The sequence below is a fragment of the Lagenorhynchus albirostris genome, chromosome 5 (assembly GCF_949774975.1).
Source record: "Lagenorhynchus albirostris chromosome 5, mLagAlb1.1, whole genome shotgun sequence".
Lineage (NCBI taxonomy): Eukaryota > Metazoa > Chordata > Mammalia > Artiodactyla > Delphinidae > Lagenorhynchus > Lagenorhynchus albirostris.
Genome location: NC_083099.1, coordinates 63,340,418 through 63,360,634, shown reverse-complemented (window position 1 = coordinate 63,360,634; position 20,217 = coordinate 63,340,418). Strand labels below are relative to the sequence as shown.

General features: G+C 35.5%; 1 protein-coding gene across 1 annotated transcript in view; it reads right to left on the bottom strand.

Moving 5' to 3' along the window:
* Positions 1–20,217, bottom strand: part of VPS8 (VPS8 subunit of CORVET complex) — a 300,882-nt gene that overhangs the window by 258,296 nt on the left and 22,369 nt on the right. Inside the window, exons 5-10 of the mRNA XM_060150214.1 lie at positions 17,087–17,180; positions 12,916–12,948; positions 11,912–11,966; positions 3,465–3,589; positions 2,636–2,722; positions 167–234 (exon numbers count right to left, since the gene is read on the bottom strand). Coding sequence (XP_060006197.1) covers positions 167–234; positions 2,636–2,722; positions 3,465–3,589; positions 11,912–11,966; positions 12,916–12,948; positions 17,087–17,180 — 462 coding nt within the window. The remainder of the gene's footprint in view (positions 1–166; positions 235–2,635; positions 2,723–3,464; positions 3,590–11,911; positions 11,967–12,915; positions 12,949–17,086; positions 17,181–20,217) is intronic.

Here is a 20,217-nt window from a genome sequence, read left to right as displayed (position 1 = left end):
GCCTGGTGCTCTGTATGTTCTATAAGCCCCCCCAGGTTAAGTGTAATACACAGCCACAAGCTATTTCCAATCACATGGGTTTTCCAGACCTCTTCATATTCAACTTCAAGTCATTAAACTGGAGCTAATCTTTTCATTTGTCTACAAATGTCCATTAGTCTCTTACTTAAATGTCAATTCAAAAACAGAGCCTCCGCTGTCGTTGCAAACTGCAAGAGTTGGATCATCTGTAAACTAAACAGAGAAGGAATTTATTTTCTTATACATTTTCAGACAACTAATCAAGTATTAAAAAGGTAAGGGAAAAAATTATAAAATCTAAGACAAACACATTTAATAGCATTTGAAATCACCTAAACTATATCTACCTCAGTACTCTAAACATACAAACTTACCCATGTTTGGAATAAAAATGGCTCAATATCTTTAAAAAAATGAGGCTTTAAAAAAAGCAAAAACCACCTTTCATCAGGATAAAAGAAAAATACAAACTATGACTCATAAAAGCCCTAAAGTTCTCTACTTAGGTTCTTACATTAATTTTTTCTAACTTGCTATTAAGCTAAATAGGATACTCTGGATACATTTGCAGTTGCCTAGCTTTCAAGAATAAAGACACAGTGAAAGATATTTTGTATCTTTGGGAAATAAACTTATTGGAATATGTTTTCCAATAACTGAAGAGTTAATCCACTACATGTAAAAGTTTAACTTTTTATGTAACTCTTCCTAAAACGTGCTGCCCCCTCAATCTTCTTCGACAGAGTATACCTTCAGTTATTATTATCTACCCTGGAAAACTCAAATAATAAATAATGTTCAGAATGACAGATGGCCCTAAGGGCTTATGCGGTATGGTAGATATGAGTGTTGTAAGATACAAAATTGAATAACTTAATTTGTATCACTTACAGTGACTAGTCTCCCTAACCACAGAGGTTTGTAAAACCACCCTAAATCTCATGCCTTTGTGCTCTTCAGGGATGGTTGAGGTACAGGAAGCTACTATGAAATTATTCTTCCTCAACCCCACACACGGGTAAAGAAGTCCTACACCTTTGTTCTCAAGGCCTAGCTGAGTAGTTGCCAAAGTGGAGTGTAGGGAAAATAATAGCACTCATGATTTTACTTATTAATTTTCTACTTCTTGTGTATGTGTTTTATAATGTACTTATAGTACACTAATATATTTACATAATTTTTAAATAAATAAATAAATAAATATATATATATATACACACACATACACATACACACACACACACACATACATATGTATATATAAATGAATTAAAGCCCAAACTGTTACTGATGGGATGTGTAGGGTTAAGTCTGGAGAACAACGAGTAAGAGGTTTGAAGCACAAGTAGCCATTGTCAATGGAAGACCTCAGAAGTAAAGTCAGTGTCTGCACTTATCACCATTCCCAAGAAACACAACGTCCACTACTAGTCTGCTTTTAACGTCAGCTGCATTCTTCTGCCTTTTTCTCTCTGCCTTTATCTCCTGTTTCCTATTGTTTCTCCCAAAGATTTTGCATTTTTCTGCAAATGGACTAGACTTTTATAAACAACCAACCAAACATTTATTGAGCACTGTTTATTGTAATGTGCTACTACATGTAACACACAAAAATTAAAGAGAAATAGATCCTGGTTTCAAAGATCGCAATCTATTAAAGGAGATAAGACATAACACAAACAACTACAACATACTAGAGGTTGGCTCATGCCATATGAAAAGAGGTCAAGATAAATTGCCATGATGTTCAGAAAGAGGAGAAATTCTCTCTACTTTTACTTGTCTTGGTTGTTTTCATTGTAACTAAATGCTTCAATGCTGCTTTGTCACAAAAGACTTTTATGTAACTAACCGAGATGCAGACACATAGACTCCAGATGCTACCAGACTTTAAAAAGAATGTGTATGGATAAGAGAGGTCTGCACAGCTAAGTAACCAAATGTGTACATGGTTAAAATCCAGAAGATCTGATTTTAGACTTCCTTAGTTATAGTCCTGTACATTTTATACTTCTGAACATGGGCTTGACAGCATACAAAAACCAAGGTTCGCATTGCATTTATAAATGAAATCTGTTACCTAAGTTGGTTTATTATTTTCAGGCATGTAAGGAGAAAGCCAAGATTCAAATCTTGATGCTTTTCCTTTGGAGGCCTGAAAGAAAATAAACCAACAGATTTGTTTCTAAACATATCGTAAAGCTTGGTTCTTTCACAATTGGTGCCTTGAACTTCAGGTAATTCCCAACAAAGTGTGACAGAGCACACCGCCTCAGCAATAAAATCCTGGCGGACTAAACAAAGTAAAAAGACCTTTTAAAATCTGCACATGGGTTTTCAGTAGGGTACTGCCTGTCTTTGCTGCCAGGCTTTCGTCCAGGATCACATCAATTTACTCTCTTTCCTGCTGTATCTACTAGACTTCAATACAACTTATAGCTGAATGTTACCATGCCAGCCCATCTCTGGTTTTAACTTGGGAAAACATCTTGTTGGGCCAGTCAAATAAAAGACAGTTCACTCTCAAGGATTCTGTTTATAAAGAAATCTACTTAAAAATGGATACAAAGGCATAATAATAAAGATTATTAGAAAAAGAAAATAAGAACTTTACCTTAATATGCAATATTGCTGTTCCTGGAGGATGAGCATCTGTTATTGATCTTAGAAGTTTTCCACTGGCCAAATCCCACATAGTGATCTATAAGACAACTAAATGCTTTAAAAACAAATTTATTGCTCTTTTTTGGACTTAAGTATCCTGGCTTTTGGCTGAAATAATCTATTCCTGGTCTATAAACATTGCAGACAAAGAACTATAAAGTTAAAACATAACTAAAGGTTGCAGATCCACTAAAGCATGGGGCCTTTATTTCATCTTCATCCTCCCCTCATCCTGCCCAACCTACTTTTCCCTTCAGATTTTAAATCTTGTTGTTTTACTGAGACGTAAAAGAAATTTCTTTAATGAGTCAATCTCTTTAGCACTGGTAAAAATTATAGAAAGGCTTACTGCCAAACCAATTAATATGTCAGAAGAGAAGAAACAAAATTTACTGCCAGTTTCAGAAGAAAAAGAAATACCAAAATAGTTATCTAGGAACACAGTAATAAGAATACTCAAAGCAGAATATAGTGTACTTAAAAATCAACAACAATTATCCTCACTACAGTAAGAAAGTAAATTTTGTATAACAGCCTGGTTGGTTTATAAAACCTATGTACTTACATGGACATATGAATTAAGATATTAAAAATCACAGACTCTGGCTCAGTCAATATTTAAAAATTTGGACAAAAGTCAGACTAAGCAAACTCAGGTTAGCTCTACAGACATGTCACTTTATAACACGTTTTAGTCTTCGAGATACTGATTTAGAGATAATACATTTTTTTAAATTGATTTTACATTGTCTTATGGGTAAAATAGAGTTCCTATTTACCTGTCCTTTAGCAAAGCCACAGAGAAGTCGTGAGCAGTCATTGTTGATACTGAGGGCAGAGATGGCTCCATATTGACCTCCAACACTAGTGCTACCCAGACAGAGTCGCAAAGCTTGATTCTGATCTAAAGAAAGCAATTGATAAAATCAAGTGAAAGAAATGAAGGTGTGAATATATACTTAGTATAGGCTTGTTTTCAAACACTTTGAGGTAGCAAGTATCAAAAGAATCAAACGATGAAGTTACATTCATCTTAAAATATATTTATTGAGCATCTACTAGACACTGGGCATTGAATTAGACACTAAGAAAGCAGAAAAAAACAATAACTACAAGGAAGCATAATGCAAAACTTGCTAATAAGTTAAAAAAATCCTTCAAAAGCTCTTTGAACAAACTTTCATTCTAGAATTGTATTTCTTGCTATTTTTAGGATGCAAGGTTACATGAAATACCATCTTTTAAAGTAGCTTTAAAACTTCAAAAATCAAAATTTATTAATTTAGAGTTGGCTGAAATTTACATTATATTATCCATGAAGAAAAGGTTTACCAGGCAAATGAACAATATAAATATTGTTATATATGTTTAAACTGCTTAAGAAAATTCTTTTCAAGCATCAACATTTGATATGCTAAAAGCAAATAATTCAAATCTCTACTAGATTAAGTTACTTAAGGGCAATGATTTTGCCTGAAATCACCTCTGATTTCTCCAGGAGGCACTCAGATATTATTAAACCTTATTATCTAATAATTAAATTCCTCTAGGGCTTCTCCTAGGCAATGCTTATTTTATATTATATAGAGTTCATTATTGTACCCACTTGAAAACAATGAAATAAAAACTTTAAACATAAGAAGGCATGCCTACAAAATTTAACTGTTTAAGGGGGAAAAAAACTACCATACTTGCACAATCAGGAGTCTCTTAACTCCCCCCAGCAATTCTTTGTGCTTCCCTTCACTATCTTATGTGCTAATTTTTGGAGGTAAATACATCTTACTCTCACTCTTAGACTATGACCTCCCTAAAGGCTGAGATCATGAGTGAATTAACATCCCCAGAATACCTAGCCTGCTGCCTTGCACACAGAAGCCAACTGACAATCATCTGAATAGCTGCCACATTTGCAAATCTTCCTCCTATAAAGGTAAATCTAGTTATCAGAAAGAGCCTAAAGACATTCATTCTCAAATGTAGGGAATAATACTAGGTAAGTCCTTTTGCCCATCCAAAGTGACTACTGTAAGAATATTTTTCTGTGTTCATAAGCAGGCTCAAATAGCAATCCCCACCTCCCCAGGAGTTCTGACACAATTAATGGCTGTATTCTATCTAGCACATAGGAAATATTTGATGTTTTCTGAAATCATTTTAGATCTTAGCCTTCCAAGATGAATATCAGAAAAGGAATAAAATTCATAACTATACAAGGTCTGATGTATTTTAAAAGTCCTATGTTTACTCAAATCTAAAATGATTAAAATTACAGATTTTTTTCCTTACTTTTTCCTTACATACACTTTCCTCCCTCCTCCAGTTTAATCCAAGTTATTAAAATTTCCTTTTTCCTGACTCTAAAAATGACATCACATTTAATTTTGCTTTATTAAATTGCATGCATAAAATAGTGTTTTCCATGATTCTTATTTTGTCAGAGCCACCTTTACAGTTAGTGGATTATCCATATACCTTATTCTGCAAATTGTCAAGATTCAGCGGTTGGGCAACAATTTTCTATATATGCTACCACTCTGGGTCATGCGAGTAGTCCAACGATTGGGCTGAAAGTACGAGGACAAAGACAGAAATTCCACACCAGCCTCAAAAAGAAGTCCCTTTAGCCCGGGCTACCTGCCTTCTAGGAGAGTAGTGTTTGGATAGCATCCTGCTGAGATCCTTTGTAATCCCGGTTTTGAGATCCAAACTCTATACAGCTCTGATCCACCAATACTTAAAGACACTAACTAATGCTTCCTGCTTTACCTAAGTTCATACTTTAAATTGGATTATTTGGGCTTCCCCGGTGGCACAGTGGTTAAGAATCCGCCTGCCAATGCAGGGGACACAGGTTCGAGCCCTGGTGCGGGAAGATCCCACATGCCGCAGAGCAACTAAGCCTGTGCACCACAGCTACTGAGCCTGCGCTCTAGAGCCCGCAAGCCACAACTACTGAGCCCACGTGCCACAACTACTGAAGCCCGCATGCCTAGAGCCTGTGTTCCGCAACAAGAGAAGCCACCGCCATGAGAAGCCCATGCACCGCAATGAAGAGTAGCCCCCCCACTCACCGCAAATAGAGAAAGCCCGCATGCAGCAACGAAGACCCAATGCAGCCATAAATAAATAAATGTATTTTTAAAATTATACTATTTAAGTACTCTTATAACTCAGGGAAAGTAAGCACAGGAGAATTAAGGAGTATGACAAAATAGAGAATAAGGGTACCATTAAGAAAAAGGAAATAGAGAAAAAAAGAGGGAAGGAAAAAGACACATCTAACTTCTACATTAAAAACCCAAACCTGACTCTGCTTTCCTGACTGTGGGTCCTGTGTACTAAAAAACTAGCTAAGACAAGGACCAAATTATCAGCCTTGGTCACTCCTGAAATATGTATTAAATTTACATCCCACAGGACTATGTTAATGAAAACATTGTCAATTTTTGTCCTTAACTTTTACAATGTATTCATTATATTTATAATGTCTCTTTATAAGGTAGAGTGGCTGTGAGGTAATAGTACATAAAATGTAACATAGTTTAACTCCACAAAGATACTTATCAATTCTTATTGCTGTCATTATACATTCTATATTTATGGTGCCATATTAACAAACTTGCTATACAATTTAGACTAAAATCAGAAAAGGTAGAATGTCTGTGGAAAGAAGAAAGCAGAGTCTTATTGAAGAGGTTTCTTCTACTAGAAGAACATTCTGTAGTCCAAATTTTTCTAGACAATTCTGGGGAAAGGTATTTGGTGAAGACAAACTTAAAACCTCTTCCAAAAACTTAATTTCTAAAGCTACATGGAAAGAACAAAAGGACCTGGACAGAAGCAAGAAAGGTGAAAATCAGAGCTCTCCACATTCTCCTCCTCCAATGGGGCTCTTGATCTGGGCAAGAAATATGAAATGAGACTATCATTTTTCCTATAAACTTCAGAGTTGGCATAGAGCTTAAATTTTGTAAATGCCTATGAAAAATATGAAAACTATCCAATGGCACACACGCAAAGAATTTTTTTTTTTTTTAAGATTTTTTTTTTTTTTTTTGGCCGAGTTGGGTCTTAGTTTCGGCATGCAGGATCTTCGCTGAGGCGTGCGGGCTCTTCCTTGTGGTGCATGGGCGTCTCTCTAGTTGTGGCGTTCAGGTTTTCTCTTTTCTAGTTGTGGCACACAGGCTCCAGGGCTCATGGGCTCTGTTGTGTGCAGCATGCGGGCTCTAGTTGAGGCGCTCGAGCTCAGTAGTTGTGGCGCGTGGGCTTAGTTGCCCCACAGCATGTGGGATCTTAGTTCCCTGACCAGGGATTGAACCCGCATCCCCTGCATTGTAAGGTGGATTCTTTACCACTGGTCCACCAAGAAAGTCCTATGAAGAATTATTATTAATGATAATAAATAGCTTACCAATTAATTAAGAGAACTCGAAGCCCAGATACCACAAAAAGCACATCCATTTGGTAGTGCAATGAATTGTATCTATTTCTTTATTAGTATACCTTTCGCAGTACACTTTACTTAGGGTAGATCTCAGCATATTCTAGACTTAAGAGTAATGTGCTAAGTAGCAAAGAAAAGCCATAAATAACATATAAAGTCTATAATAGCCATAAAATCTAAATTTGTACATACTTCAAGAATTTCTGCTCTCCGTATACCAAAATTAATCTAATCCTCTATTTATTCACCCCTAATTTGTTTTAACTACATCCCAAAAACCATCAGAGAAGGAAATACCTAGATCCTAGAAGGAATCAAAATCTAATTATGTGTGTGGAGCTCTACTTTTATTGCCAGTATTCACCATTCTTCAATACTACTCCTTTGTGCATTACTAAAATATTCTCTAAGACCAAAGGAGAAGAAAAGAGTTATTAGGAAACATTTTTCATCAATGATCATAAAACAGCAGAAGCACTTTACCTGACCGCCATCTAACAAACACACAGAATTAAAGTTCTCCATTCTCTCTATAAAACTTACTGACTAAAGCCCACGATACACTGACTCCCCACAGCTAACTGGCTATTTTCTAGAACTCAGATGCTTACGAAAAGTCAGTTGTGTTCATTTCCAAACCTGCTCAGGTCACTGGAATACTAATGTACTTTAAAAATGTAATTAAACAATATTGTCAACTGATGAAATACAGTGGAAAAGAAAGAGCTGTTGTTTCTATGAAAGTTAAATGAATGTTTTAGAAAAACTTGGTAAAGATGAGTTGCTTTAAATTAACTGTCATGAAGTAACGTATGGACAAGACTACTGCAGAAAACTGAAAAGAAGTTTTATGAAAATCTAAAATTTTGCACACCTCGACTGATTCACAGGTGCCTAAGCTTTTACCTCTTTTTTTAATTAAAAGTACAAATTTTGCATGACCCATCACTGATGCAGCTTATGCCAAAAAAGATGCTGCAGACGTCCAACTGGCAGATACAAACTCAAAGAAACAGTTTTGGTCTACGCCAAAAGATTAAGAACAATATTCACTAATTTATTTTCATTTAAAATAAAACATTAAAGGTATGCATATATTTATAATTTTTAACAATTCCCTACTTTAATTTCAAAGCTTTTCAATAAGCATTTCATAAGAGGACATCGACTGTAACTAGTAACATTCTTTTTCAACATTAAAAAGGTCAAAAGAAAAAGAGTCACTCATGCAAACCAAAATTACTATACCTTTTCCTTTGAATCCATGGAGAAAAGATCAAAAAAAAGAGAAAAGCAAGAAATCAGTTCAAAAGTTCAGAGAAAAGACAGGTAAAATTTCAAGAGTATAAGTGATAAACTTTAGTTATCTGTGGGAATGATACTAAATGTGATTAAATGATACATCTAGCATTTATATTTAGGTATTGGTACGGAAATAAAGAAAATGCATAATATCCAAATTTTAGCACAGTAAATCCAAGTCCATTAAGCTTGATAAAAACAAAAACAATTTCCAAAAGATAATCTACTAAAGTATACTAACAACCCCCAAAATGGAAAACTAAGGGCCTTAGGATAGGGAGATATCTTTATTAAGATTCGAATTTTTGAGATCCTATATTTAGGTAAGAACCAAGATACATAATAAATACCATATACCTATAATTCCATAAGAAAAGGCAATTTACATGACGTTTAAGAAGCTTATAATGATTACTATTTTAATGACCCAGGCCTCTATTCCAAAGAGAATCTAATGGTACTTAAACAAGTACAGTTCTGCACTTTTTCCTATGATCAACAAAGATGTTTAAAAGATCAGATTTAACCCAGATCTCTAATCTAGACACTTCATAGTATTATTACTCTGCCATTTTTTTCCTGGCTTTCAAGCAAATTTAAATCCATTTACTAAAACTCATTGTCCAAATATCTGATTCCCACAAAAATGAGTAAAATTTATTAACTGCATGATTAAAAATCCAAAGCCTAACTAGAATATTATGATCCTTTCTCAAAATGTTCATTATGGCATACTTTCTTTTTCATGAGACTGTAATGAAAGATTATTATTTCATCAAATCTACAAGAAAGTTGCTGGGGTCTAAAAAAATTAGAAAGCAGGCCCAAGAAAATTAAGAAGACAGTAATGAAAAACAATAAACTCTTCTTCTCTGTTAGTTTTTATTTTAAAAGACTTCATTTTTTTTTTTTTTTTTTTTTTTTTTGCGGTATACGGGCCTCTCACTGTTGTGGCCTCTGCCATTGCGGAGCACAGGCTCCGGACGCGCAGGCTCAGCGGCCATGGCTCACGGGCAGAGCCGCTCCACGGCATGTGGGATCTTCCCGGACCGGGGCACGAACCCATGTCCCCTGCATCGGCAGGTGGACTCTCAACCACTGCGCCACCAAGGAAGCCCTAAAAGACTTCATTTTAATTTGTTGCAGTAAGCTCTGCATGGATTTGATTATAAGCAGGCACATATTCTTATAACCTTGCGGTAAGGAAGGGATATTAAAGCAGATAGAGTTGAAGAAAAGTGAGTACTGGTAAGTGGGAACAAAAATAAACATGTATTCTGCTGACAGATAAACACGTACATTATATTTTATCCTCATTCATCTTAGTTCTTCCATTCTTTCCTTTATATATCTTGCAATTTGCCTCCTTTTCTCTCAGAACTGGAGAACTGCTTCGAAGTGTGGAAATGTACTGATCTTAGGATTCAGTATTCCTTGATTCTGCATTTGGCTCTGTACATGTCACTTAACCTCTCTGGTTCTCAATCACCTCATATGTAAATAAGGGGATTGAACTAAAAGTCCTATGAAGATCCTTTCCCAGAATTCTATCAATCTGATACCAACTATGCCCTCATAGGAAAACAAGCATTCCTACACGTGATAGGAGAGCAAGCTGGTAAAACTTTCTAGAAGACAATTAGGCAGTATACATCAGAAGTGTTTAAAATGTTCATACCCTGACCTCCACAAGCCCACTTTTAGGAATTTGTCCTAAGGAAATAATCATGTGCACAAAAATGCAGTTACAAAGATGTTCATCACTCTACTTTTTGGTTAGAAACAACCTAAATGTCTTATAGTAGGAAACGATTAAGTAAAACGTGGCCATTAAAAATGATGTTACACAGAAACAGAATCACAGACATAGAAAACAAACTCACGGTTACCAAAGGAGAGGGGGAGGGGTAAATTAGAAGTTTGGGATTAGCAGATACAAACCACCATATATAACATAGATAAACAACAAGGTTCTACTGTATAGCATAGGGAACTATATTCAATATCCTGTAATAAACCATAATGGAAAAGAATATGAAAAAGAATATATAAATATATATATAAACTGAATCGCTTTGATGTACACCAGAAACACAACACTGTAAATCGATCATACTTCAATAAAAAAAAAAAGCTAATAACTTAATACAGAAAAAAATTATGTTACAGATGACTAATAATCACATGGAAAGATGTTCATTATAATGAAAATGCAGGTTACAAATTAACATGATCCCATTTGGGGGTGTGTACATATATATACACACATGTACAGGAAAAAAGATTAGAAGGCCATACAGAAATGTTAGGAATTATTCCTGGATGGCAGAATTTGGTGTATCTTCAACCTTTTCCTCATCTAAATATTTTATTATGAACACATATTATGGAATAAGAAAAAATTGTTGTTTAAAGAATCAATTCTAAAGTTCTCAAGAGAATTATATTTTTGTTTCCATTCTTCTCATCCCCAGACAAAAAAACTTTATTATTTATATCAATCGCCTTTGAAAAGACTAGTTGTTAAAAACACAGATAAATAAGGCTTTTGGCATAATGGAAAATTTATAAATAGGGAGTCAAATTGTTCAAAAACAAGGGAAAATAACTAGTTATTCACTCATACGATAAATAAAAATGCAAGGCCCACAGAGATCAAACTGTGGTTCTGCTATTAAGGTCTTCCCAGGTAATCCTTACACAATATCCTGTAGAGTCCTTACCAAAATACAGTGTCATCAGGAATTCCATTTAAGAAAGTTGCAAAAGACTTAAGATCCATAGAGAACACTAAAAATGACAGGAAAATATTATCTAGTAGTTTTTAAGTAAACATAACAAAATGTTCTGCTCACAGTATTGAATGCAAAAGCAAAGAAAGATTGAAACTAGGTTTATTTAGTCTCACGTAGGAAAAGAAAATGAGAAAATAGGACTATCACCTACCATACAAATAAAACTAGCTAAGTTCTCTTCTCAACCAAAAAAAGAAAGTGATTATGGGCTAAAAATTTTTCTGTTTAGAGGGATTTACAATGTAAATGGAAAAAAACACTGTCAGTAAGAGTTACTGAAAATTACTGCGAAAGCCTGGGAATCTCTTTCCCTGAAGATCTTTTCAAATACCTACTACTCAGATATGATTTAGAATAAAACATTAGCACCACCACAAACCAGAGGAACACGAAATGACAACCTCTCAACTTTATATCCTTTTTGTCTAGGTCTGCAGAGAGTCAAAAGATATGATATGATAGCTTATAAATTCATAAAGAAGAAAATAAACTTGCAATGAGCAACAAAATGAAGCTGAGTCAAGTAATTTTTAACTATAAAAACGCTGACTGCTACTTTTCAAGTTTTTCTGGCTTTTTTCAAAAAATTAAGTTTACTATATAAACTGTGATTTTAAAGACATTATTTAAAAAACCCCAAATACTTAATATTTAAAATAAGGAAAGTAGTTAGAAAATTTACCAAATATTAAAGCCAATCCATGAGATGTACCCACTGCTATCAGACTCGACACTGCCTGAGAACAAAAGAGAAGATTACATTTTAAGACATTACAAGGATCTTGAAATAATCAGAATTGAATTTGCTGGTTTTCTTTCCTCTAGGCACCAGATAACATACCAACTATTATAAATAAGGAAAATTTCATCTAGGAGGCAAAACAGGAAATGAAACTCAGAACATCTTATTTCTGGGAATCCCTCTAAATTTACTCTAAGGGTAACAATATTAAAATATCATATGTTCAACATTATAGGCAAAAACATGCCACTTAACTTCCTCTAAAGCAATTTTTTGAAAAATTCAGGGGTCCACACAAAGTAAGAGACACTTATGCTACCCAACCAAGAGCCTCCTACGAGTGTGGGAAAGGGACAAGAAAGCCCTTCTGCAGCTTATTCACAGGAGCCAAAAGGCACCAGAAATACTCAAAACCCAGCCCACTTCCTCACCAATTGACTATCTAATAAGAAAGCTACAGGAGGCAGCTGGAAATAGTTGAAAATAGAAAAGAGGGCACTAGTGTGCTTTCAATATCCCCCAGTTCTCTATAATCACTCCACAGATTTACTATTTGGCAGGCTTGGCAATGGAGTTCAGAGCTGTTAAGTGTACTATTTACCACAAAGTGATTTTACCAAACACTGTTTTCCACTCCCTATAACCAAAGCGAGGCCAAGTCACAGAAGGAGCAAATATACTTGGGCAGGGTAGCACCACATACAAATAAATTGGGAAAAGGCTAATCATTATTTTTCTTAAAAAACAAAACAAAAAGAGAAAACTGAAAATAGAAAGAATGAGAACATTCAACACGGACAAATTTTAAACCTGATTACTGGCAGTAAATGACATGAATTAATTATCACAAAATTTATGTAATAACTTTGAATATCGGAAGAATAAATCTAAGAAAACCTGATCAAATAGAAAGCTTACCTTTAAAGGATTTAAAGTATACTTACAATTGCTGTAGGCAAGCCAGCATCTACTTTGTCCTAAATAAAATTTTAAAAAAAAGTATTTGAAAAGACATTCCCATTTTTAAGCAGAAAATGGTATAAGGCCCTCTCTTTACATATACAATTCAGACAAGAGGTAGAACCGTCATTTTTGCCCCCAAATAAGAGAAACTACAAAAGTTGTATATACCAACAAAATATAAAGAGCACAAGAGTAGATCGTTTTCTTTTACTGTTTCAGGAAGGGTACTGATTATAAATGAAAATGTAAAGGGAAAGAGAGAGGAAAGAGATTCTATTTTCAATAATGTTGAACCTAGGGGCAGGTTCTGATGAACCTAGGGGCAGGACAGGAATAAAGACGCAGACGTAGAGAATGGACTTGAGGAGGGGGGGAGGGGGAAGGGTAAGCTGGGACGAAGTGAGAGAGTGGCATGGACATATATACACTACCAAACGTAAAATAGATAGCTAGTGGGAAGCAGCCACACAGCACAGGGAGATCAGCTCGGTGCTTTATGACCACCTAGTGGGGTGGGATAGGGAGGTGGGAGGGAGGGAGACGCAAGAGGGAGGAGATATGGGGATACATGTATATGTATAGCTGATTCACTTTGTTATACAGCAGAAACTAACACACCATTGTAAAGCAATTATACTCCAATAAAGATGTTAAAAAAATTAAAAATGAAAGGCAAAAAGAAATAAAATAATTTTTAAAATAAAAATAAATAAATAGAAGCCAGAGCAGGGTATATTCAGTCAGAATAAGAAAATCAAAACTTAAGTGCTAGTGCCAGCTCCTTACCAGTGACTGTGTGACCTCGTCACAGCCACCTAACCCTTCTGAGTATTAGTCCCCTTACCTGTTTGCGGAAAAGGCAAGCACTGCCCTAGCTACCGCCATGAGTTGTCCTGAGGATCAAATTAAATGTAAAATATCCTAAAAATGTAAGGGTGTCTACTAATATTTGGTACTTCTGTAGCTTTGAATAATAACAAGGGCTTTCAATGATTAGAACTGTAGTAGCAAAGAGCTTTCAAATGTATTTATCACATTATTTGATACTCAAACCAGGAGAGATGGATCAAACAAGTAGTATTATTCTGATTTTCCAGATTAAGAAAACAGATTAAGATTCTTAAGATTCAGATTAAGTTTCAAAGAGCTTAAATTGACTTGCCCACAGTTATTCAGGAAGTGGTAGACTATGTCTAAAACTCAGGGTTTCCATTCCCAGACCAGGCTCTTTGGATCACTTCTGTATTTCTTTTCTGTCTGTCCCTGTCAGTGTGCTCAATTCATTATTATAATCTCTCAGAAGGCAGAATCTATTATATCCAACTTTACAGAGCTTCCCAGGAACTAACCTAAAATACTTACACCAGGGCATGGAACTATGAGGAAGAACAATCAACAACGCTACTATGTACAACGTTCTGGAGAGTAGGATATACTCAACTTTGTGTGGATGTGTGTGTGTAAAGGATGCCTAACATAATGCTGAACAATAAAGAAACATGCAACAAATATTTGATAAATGATTGATTTGTGTCCTGGACAGGGAAAAAGAATGAGCCAGCAGATGAAGAACATAAACTATATTCAAAATGGAACCTGAAAAATGCAATCAGAAGTCAGCTAACTTTCAAAGCTAAAACCCACAGATATGGGAAGCAATTTAGAGGATATATGAATAGAATTTTAGTGCTGGTGTTACGGCATCTTAGGATAGTGATTCTCAAAAGCCACGCGCGTTAGAATCACCTGGGATACCCGTTAAAATGCAAATCCCTAGCTACACTGCTAGAACTAGATTCCAATTCAGTAGGTCTGGGATGGTGCCCAGGAATCTGTATTTTCATAAGTATCCTAGGAGATTCTTATACAATGGACACATTTTGCAAAAACACTATGCCAAGGTATCCCCATTATCTTAAGTGATCATAAAATGATAAATATCCTTTAAAATTAATTTGAATCCATTTTATTGGAGTATAATTGCTTTACAATGGTGTGTTTCTGCTTTATAGCAAAGTGAATCAGTTATACATATTCATATGTTCCCATATCTCTTCCCTCTTGCCTCTCCCTCCCTCCCACCCTCCCTATCCCACCCCTCTAGCTGGTCACAAAGCACCGAGCTGATCTCCCTGTGCTATGTGGCTGCTTCCCACTAGCTACCTATTTTACGTTTGGTAGTGTATTTTAAATATAGTCACATGTCATATTACTTTGAGGAGGATTCCAAAATTAAACAATGAGGTTCACAACTCCAAAAGTTTCATCTCTCCTAAGTGTTCTCCAGGCACAGACTACAAGGCCATGATGATCAACGCCTTAGGCAGCCCTAAATAACATCACTATCCACATGGCTGAAAGCATTACTGAACAGCCATTCAGGAGAGAAACCCCAAAATATAACTAGCTTTACATGTTAATAAACCAACCATCACAGAAAAGCATACAATTTAAATTGAGCTGGTAATCCAAAATTAGGAAAGCAGAGGATGAAGACTGTCACAAGAAAAGCAGTTTTCATTTTAACATACCAAAGGAGCTCAGCCATGGCAATGAAATAAGAACAGAATGCAAACACTCTGGGATTTATTACAATTTTTCCCTCCTCTTCAAGAGAAAGGAGAAACCCTTTTAAATAACAGATTTATCTAATCATTGTTCAATGTCTGAGTTTTAGTTCAGTCTCCATTATTCAAAATATTTTTAAAACTGCACAGGTGGGTCAAATGACTGTTCTGGTTCATCTTGATTTTGAAAGGAATGAATTTCATCACCTACATCAGGATTAAATTCAGAAAACGTCATGGAAATGTAATCCTCAACAGGTGGTTCCCATTCTAGAAAATATGAGCTACTCTCCACCTACAAGAGGAAGGACAATTGCCCACGTTTCCTCCATTGCTTGACTATCTCTCTATTTAAATTGACTTCATGATATATGAGCTGGGTCAGGGTATACCAACTGACCGCAGAGAACACTTTTTCTTTCCTTCTTTTTTATTGTTTCTTTGGGGGGTTTTTTGGTTGTTGTTTTCGGGGGGGGGGGTTGTGTGTGTTTTTTGTTTTTTGTTTGGTTTGGTTTGGTTTCTGCAATAAGAGCTTTCTCTAATAAACCTGAAGATTACAATGTGATTATGGTGCCATAATGCCACTTCTGTATCAGTCTCTTACCCTGTGAAAAATCAAAACTTTGTCCAAACTGAATATGCAAAATACCAATTAAACTCCAGGAAAAGAACATAAAAACATATCAAAGTTCCTGGGGTATGAATCTGTCATCATCATCATTATTATTACTATTATTATTTACAGAACCTATATACTGAATTCAGAAAACCAAAACTGAAAGTCTGTGTAAAACTACAGGCCTTGAGGCCAAAGGAAAATTTGATAAAACATACCCGAATCAGCATCTATTGTCTTGATGGACTATTAAATATTTCTGCACTTAACACAGTACTCTAAATCATTTTCAAAAAAGACACAGATATTCTGTTCCATCTATTATACACTGGCCACATTCACCAATACCACCCTCATTTCACAACAAAGAAGCACTAGACTTGGGAGCCAAAAACCCCAATTTTGAGTAACTGCTCTGCTATCTCCTAACCCAATGATGTAATACAAGTTAATGTCACCTCTCTGAGCCTGTCTTCTCATTTGTAAAATAGGATATGGCTCTCCCTACTTTCAAAGTTGTAAGAGTATATGAAATAAGGTACATGAAAAGACTTTTGTGAATTATAAAAAAATCACTCAGTTGTAAAAGATTCTGATCAATCATTTCTCCATATGAAAAGACTAAAAAAAACAAGCACTCTACCTCAACCAAATACACAAGACGGCAACTAAACTGAAAAGGAATTTAAAGAAAAAGCAGATAGTTTCTTTTAGGCTTGCTGCCATATTTCATTTAGGCACACCCGAGACTCTGGGCAGACTTTTATTTCATGGCTGCACTAATTTCTATGTCAAGATGTGTAGCTATGTCTTATGAGTCAAAAATAATCACACAAAACCCATGAAAGCCAGATTCTATTTTTCTTAAGCCTCGGGCCAAGAGAAGTGCTATGCTTTGTTTTATGCTCATTCCTACTTCATTATGCCATTGCAGGTTATAAAGTTGGGGGAAGAGAACAAAATACTTACAGCTGCAGACACTATTTGGGCAGAAATTCCCTTCAAAAGTGAATGTCGCATAACTGATCCATGGAGTGAAAAAGAATCAGGTAATTTCTTCTTTCTTAAAAAGAAAAAAAAAAGGAAAATGTTTAAGAATTGGAAAAAAAAATTGAAGAGGCAGGGTCTTTAAAACTTTGAAAGAAGAAAAAATAAAAACGAGAAAAGCATAAAACACTGTATTACTTTGTTAGCTCTGGTTTGCAAAGAGGTATAAAGTCTAACAGTCTCACGTTAAAATGTACTGAATCCACCCTGAGCCTCAGAGAAGCACAAGCAGGAAAATGAATAAAGCCACCATTTCTTTTTCACTGATTCAACCTGTTTCTTGCCCACCTTAAGAAATACAGCAAGAGGTTCTGCTACTCATCAGAAGGTTGCCTATAGAGCACCCCTGCTCACATGTCTACATTACCTCTACCTGCCTTCCACCTTTGCCACCTTTCTTGCCCTCCTGTTGTCTATAACGACCCTCTCATTCTCCAACCAACTGCCTCAAATTCCCTACTCATTACTCATTCTCTGATGCTCCTTTCACTTAACCTACGCATCACTGTACAAAAAATAATTTAACTTTTACCAAACATTGAACACCTACCCTATGTGACTAAACATATGCTCTGGGGATACAAAAATAAGAAGGTCAAAGCTCCTACTCTCAAGGACCTCATATCCTAGCTAGAGGGACTAATGAGTAACTCACTCTTAAATTAAAGGATAAATGTTAGAAAAGAAAAATAAATAAAGCACTGCAGAAATGAAATGAAGAGTTTAATCCTGTTTATTAGGGAGCTATTAGGGAGAGCTATAGAAAAGAAAAGGCATCTGAGCTGGCCTTGATAGATAACTAGGAGTCTGTCAGACAACAAAAAAGCACAAGCAATAATATGAAGATGTAATGGTGCACAGTGTGTGGAGAATGTAAGTACACAAAAGGCATGGACCAGGAGGACAGGAGTGGGAGTGCTCAGAGATAATGTCAAAATGGTAAGCAGGGTTCAGACTGATGCCATGCAAAGCAGTTCTGACATTACTATGCAGGCAAAAAGAAGACACCACAGCTTTTAAGCAGGTAGTGACCAAATCATCCAAAACATTTACGTTATAATGGTTCCATACAAATTTTAGGATTGTTTTTTCTGTGAAAAAATTTGTTATTGAAATTTTGATAGGGATTGCACTGAATCTATACATGGCTGTGGGTAGTATGAACATTTTAATTAATCCATGAACATGGGATATCTTTCCATTTGTGTTTTTTAATTTCATTCATCAATTCTTATAATTTTCTGTGTACAGCTCGTTCACCTCCTTGTTCCTAAACTTATTCCTAAGTATTTTACTGCTTTTGATGCCACTGTAAATGAGATTTTTATTACTTTTTTATATATTTCTTTGTTAGTTTATAGAAACACAACTGATCCAAATCAAAGTAACCTTGAGAAAGAAGACCAAAGCTGGAGGCATCACACTTCCTGATTTCAAACTCTATTTCAAGCTACAGTAATCAAAACAGGATGGTACTGGCATTATAAAAGACACATAGATCAACGAACAAAACAGAGCCCAGAAATAACCACTTGCATATATTGTCAATTAATATTTGACAAAGGAGCCAAGAGCACTCAATGAGGAAAGAATATTCTCTCCAATAAATGGTGCTAGGAAAACTAGGTAATCACATGCAGAAGAATGAAACTGTACCCTTACCTTATACCGCTCACAAAGATTAAACAGATTAAATACTTAAACATAAGACCTGAAACCACAAAGCTCTTAGAAAAAAACAAAGGGAAAAACCTCCTTGACAGTGGTACTGGCAGCAATTTTTTGGTTATGTATGGAACCAAAAACACAAGCAGCAAAAGCAGATATACATATAATATATATAAATATATATAAATGGGACTACATCAAACTAAAAAGCTTCTGCACAGCTAAAGAAACAATCAAAACATGAAAAGGCAACCTATGGAATAGGAAAAAATATCTGCAAACCATTAACCCCATAAGGGGTGAATAACCAAAATATATAAAGAACACTTATAACTCAAGAGCAAAAAACGATCTGAGTAAAAAAATGCGCAGAGGACCTAAATAGGCATTTTTCCAAGGAACACAACAGATGGCCAACAGGTACATGAAAATGTGCTCAACATCACTAATCATCAGAGAAATGCATATGAAAACCACAATGAGATATCATCTCATATCCATTAGTATGGCTATTATCAATAAAACAAAAGATAAGCGTTTGTGAGGATACAGAGAAAAAGGAATCCCCAGACACTGTTGGTGGGAATGTAAACTGGTGCAGTCACTATGGAAAATAGCATGGAGGTCCCTCAAAAAATTAAAACTAGAACTACCATGTGATCCAGCAATCCCACTTCTGGGTTGTATATTCAAAGGAAACAAAATCACTATCTCAAAGAGATACCTGCACTCGTATGTTCATTGCAGCATTATGCAAAATAGCCAAGATACGGAAACAACCTAAGTTAAATGTCCATCTACAGATGAATGGATACAGATGTGTATGCACATACACACACACACACACACACACACACACACACACACACACACAATGGTATATTATTCAGCCATGAGAAAGAAGGAAATCCTGCCATTTGTGACAACACTGATGGACCTTGAGGGCATTATGCTACAAGAAATAAATCAGACAGAGCAGGACAAATACTGTATGATCTCACTTATAGTGGAATTTTAAAAAGCCAAACTCACAGAAAGACAGACTAAAATAGTGACATCCAAGGGCAGAGGGAAATACAGAGATGCTGGTCAAAGGGTATAAACTTCCAGTTTTAATATGAGTAAGTTCTGGGGATCTAATATACAGCATGGTGACTATAACAACACTGTGTTATATACTTGAAAGTTGCTAAGAGAGTAGATCTTAGATGTTCTCACTGCAAAAACAAAAAACAGGCGAATTATGTGAGGTGATAAGTAACCCTTCTGTGGTAATCATTTCACAACATATACATATATCAAAGAATCATGCAGAGGGAAGACAGCAGAAGCAAGAAGAATTACAATCCTGCAGCCTGTGGAACAAAAAACACATTCACAGAAAG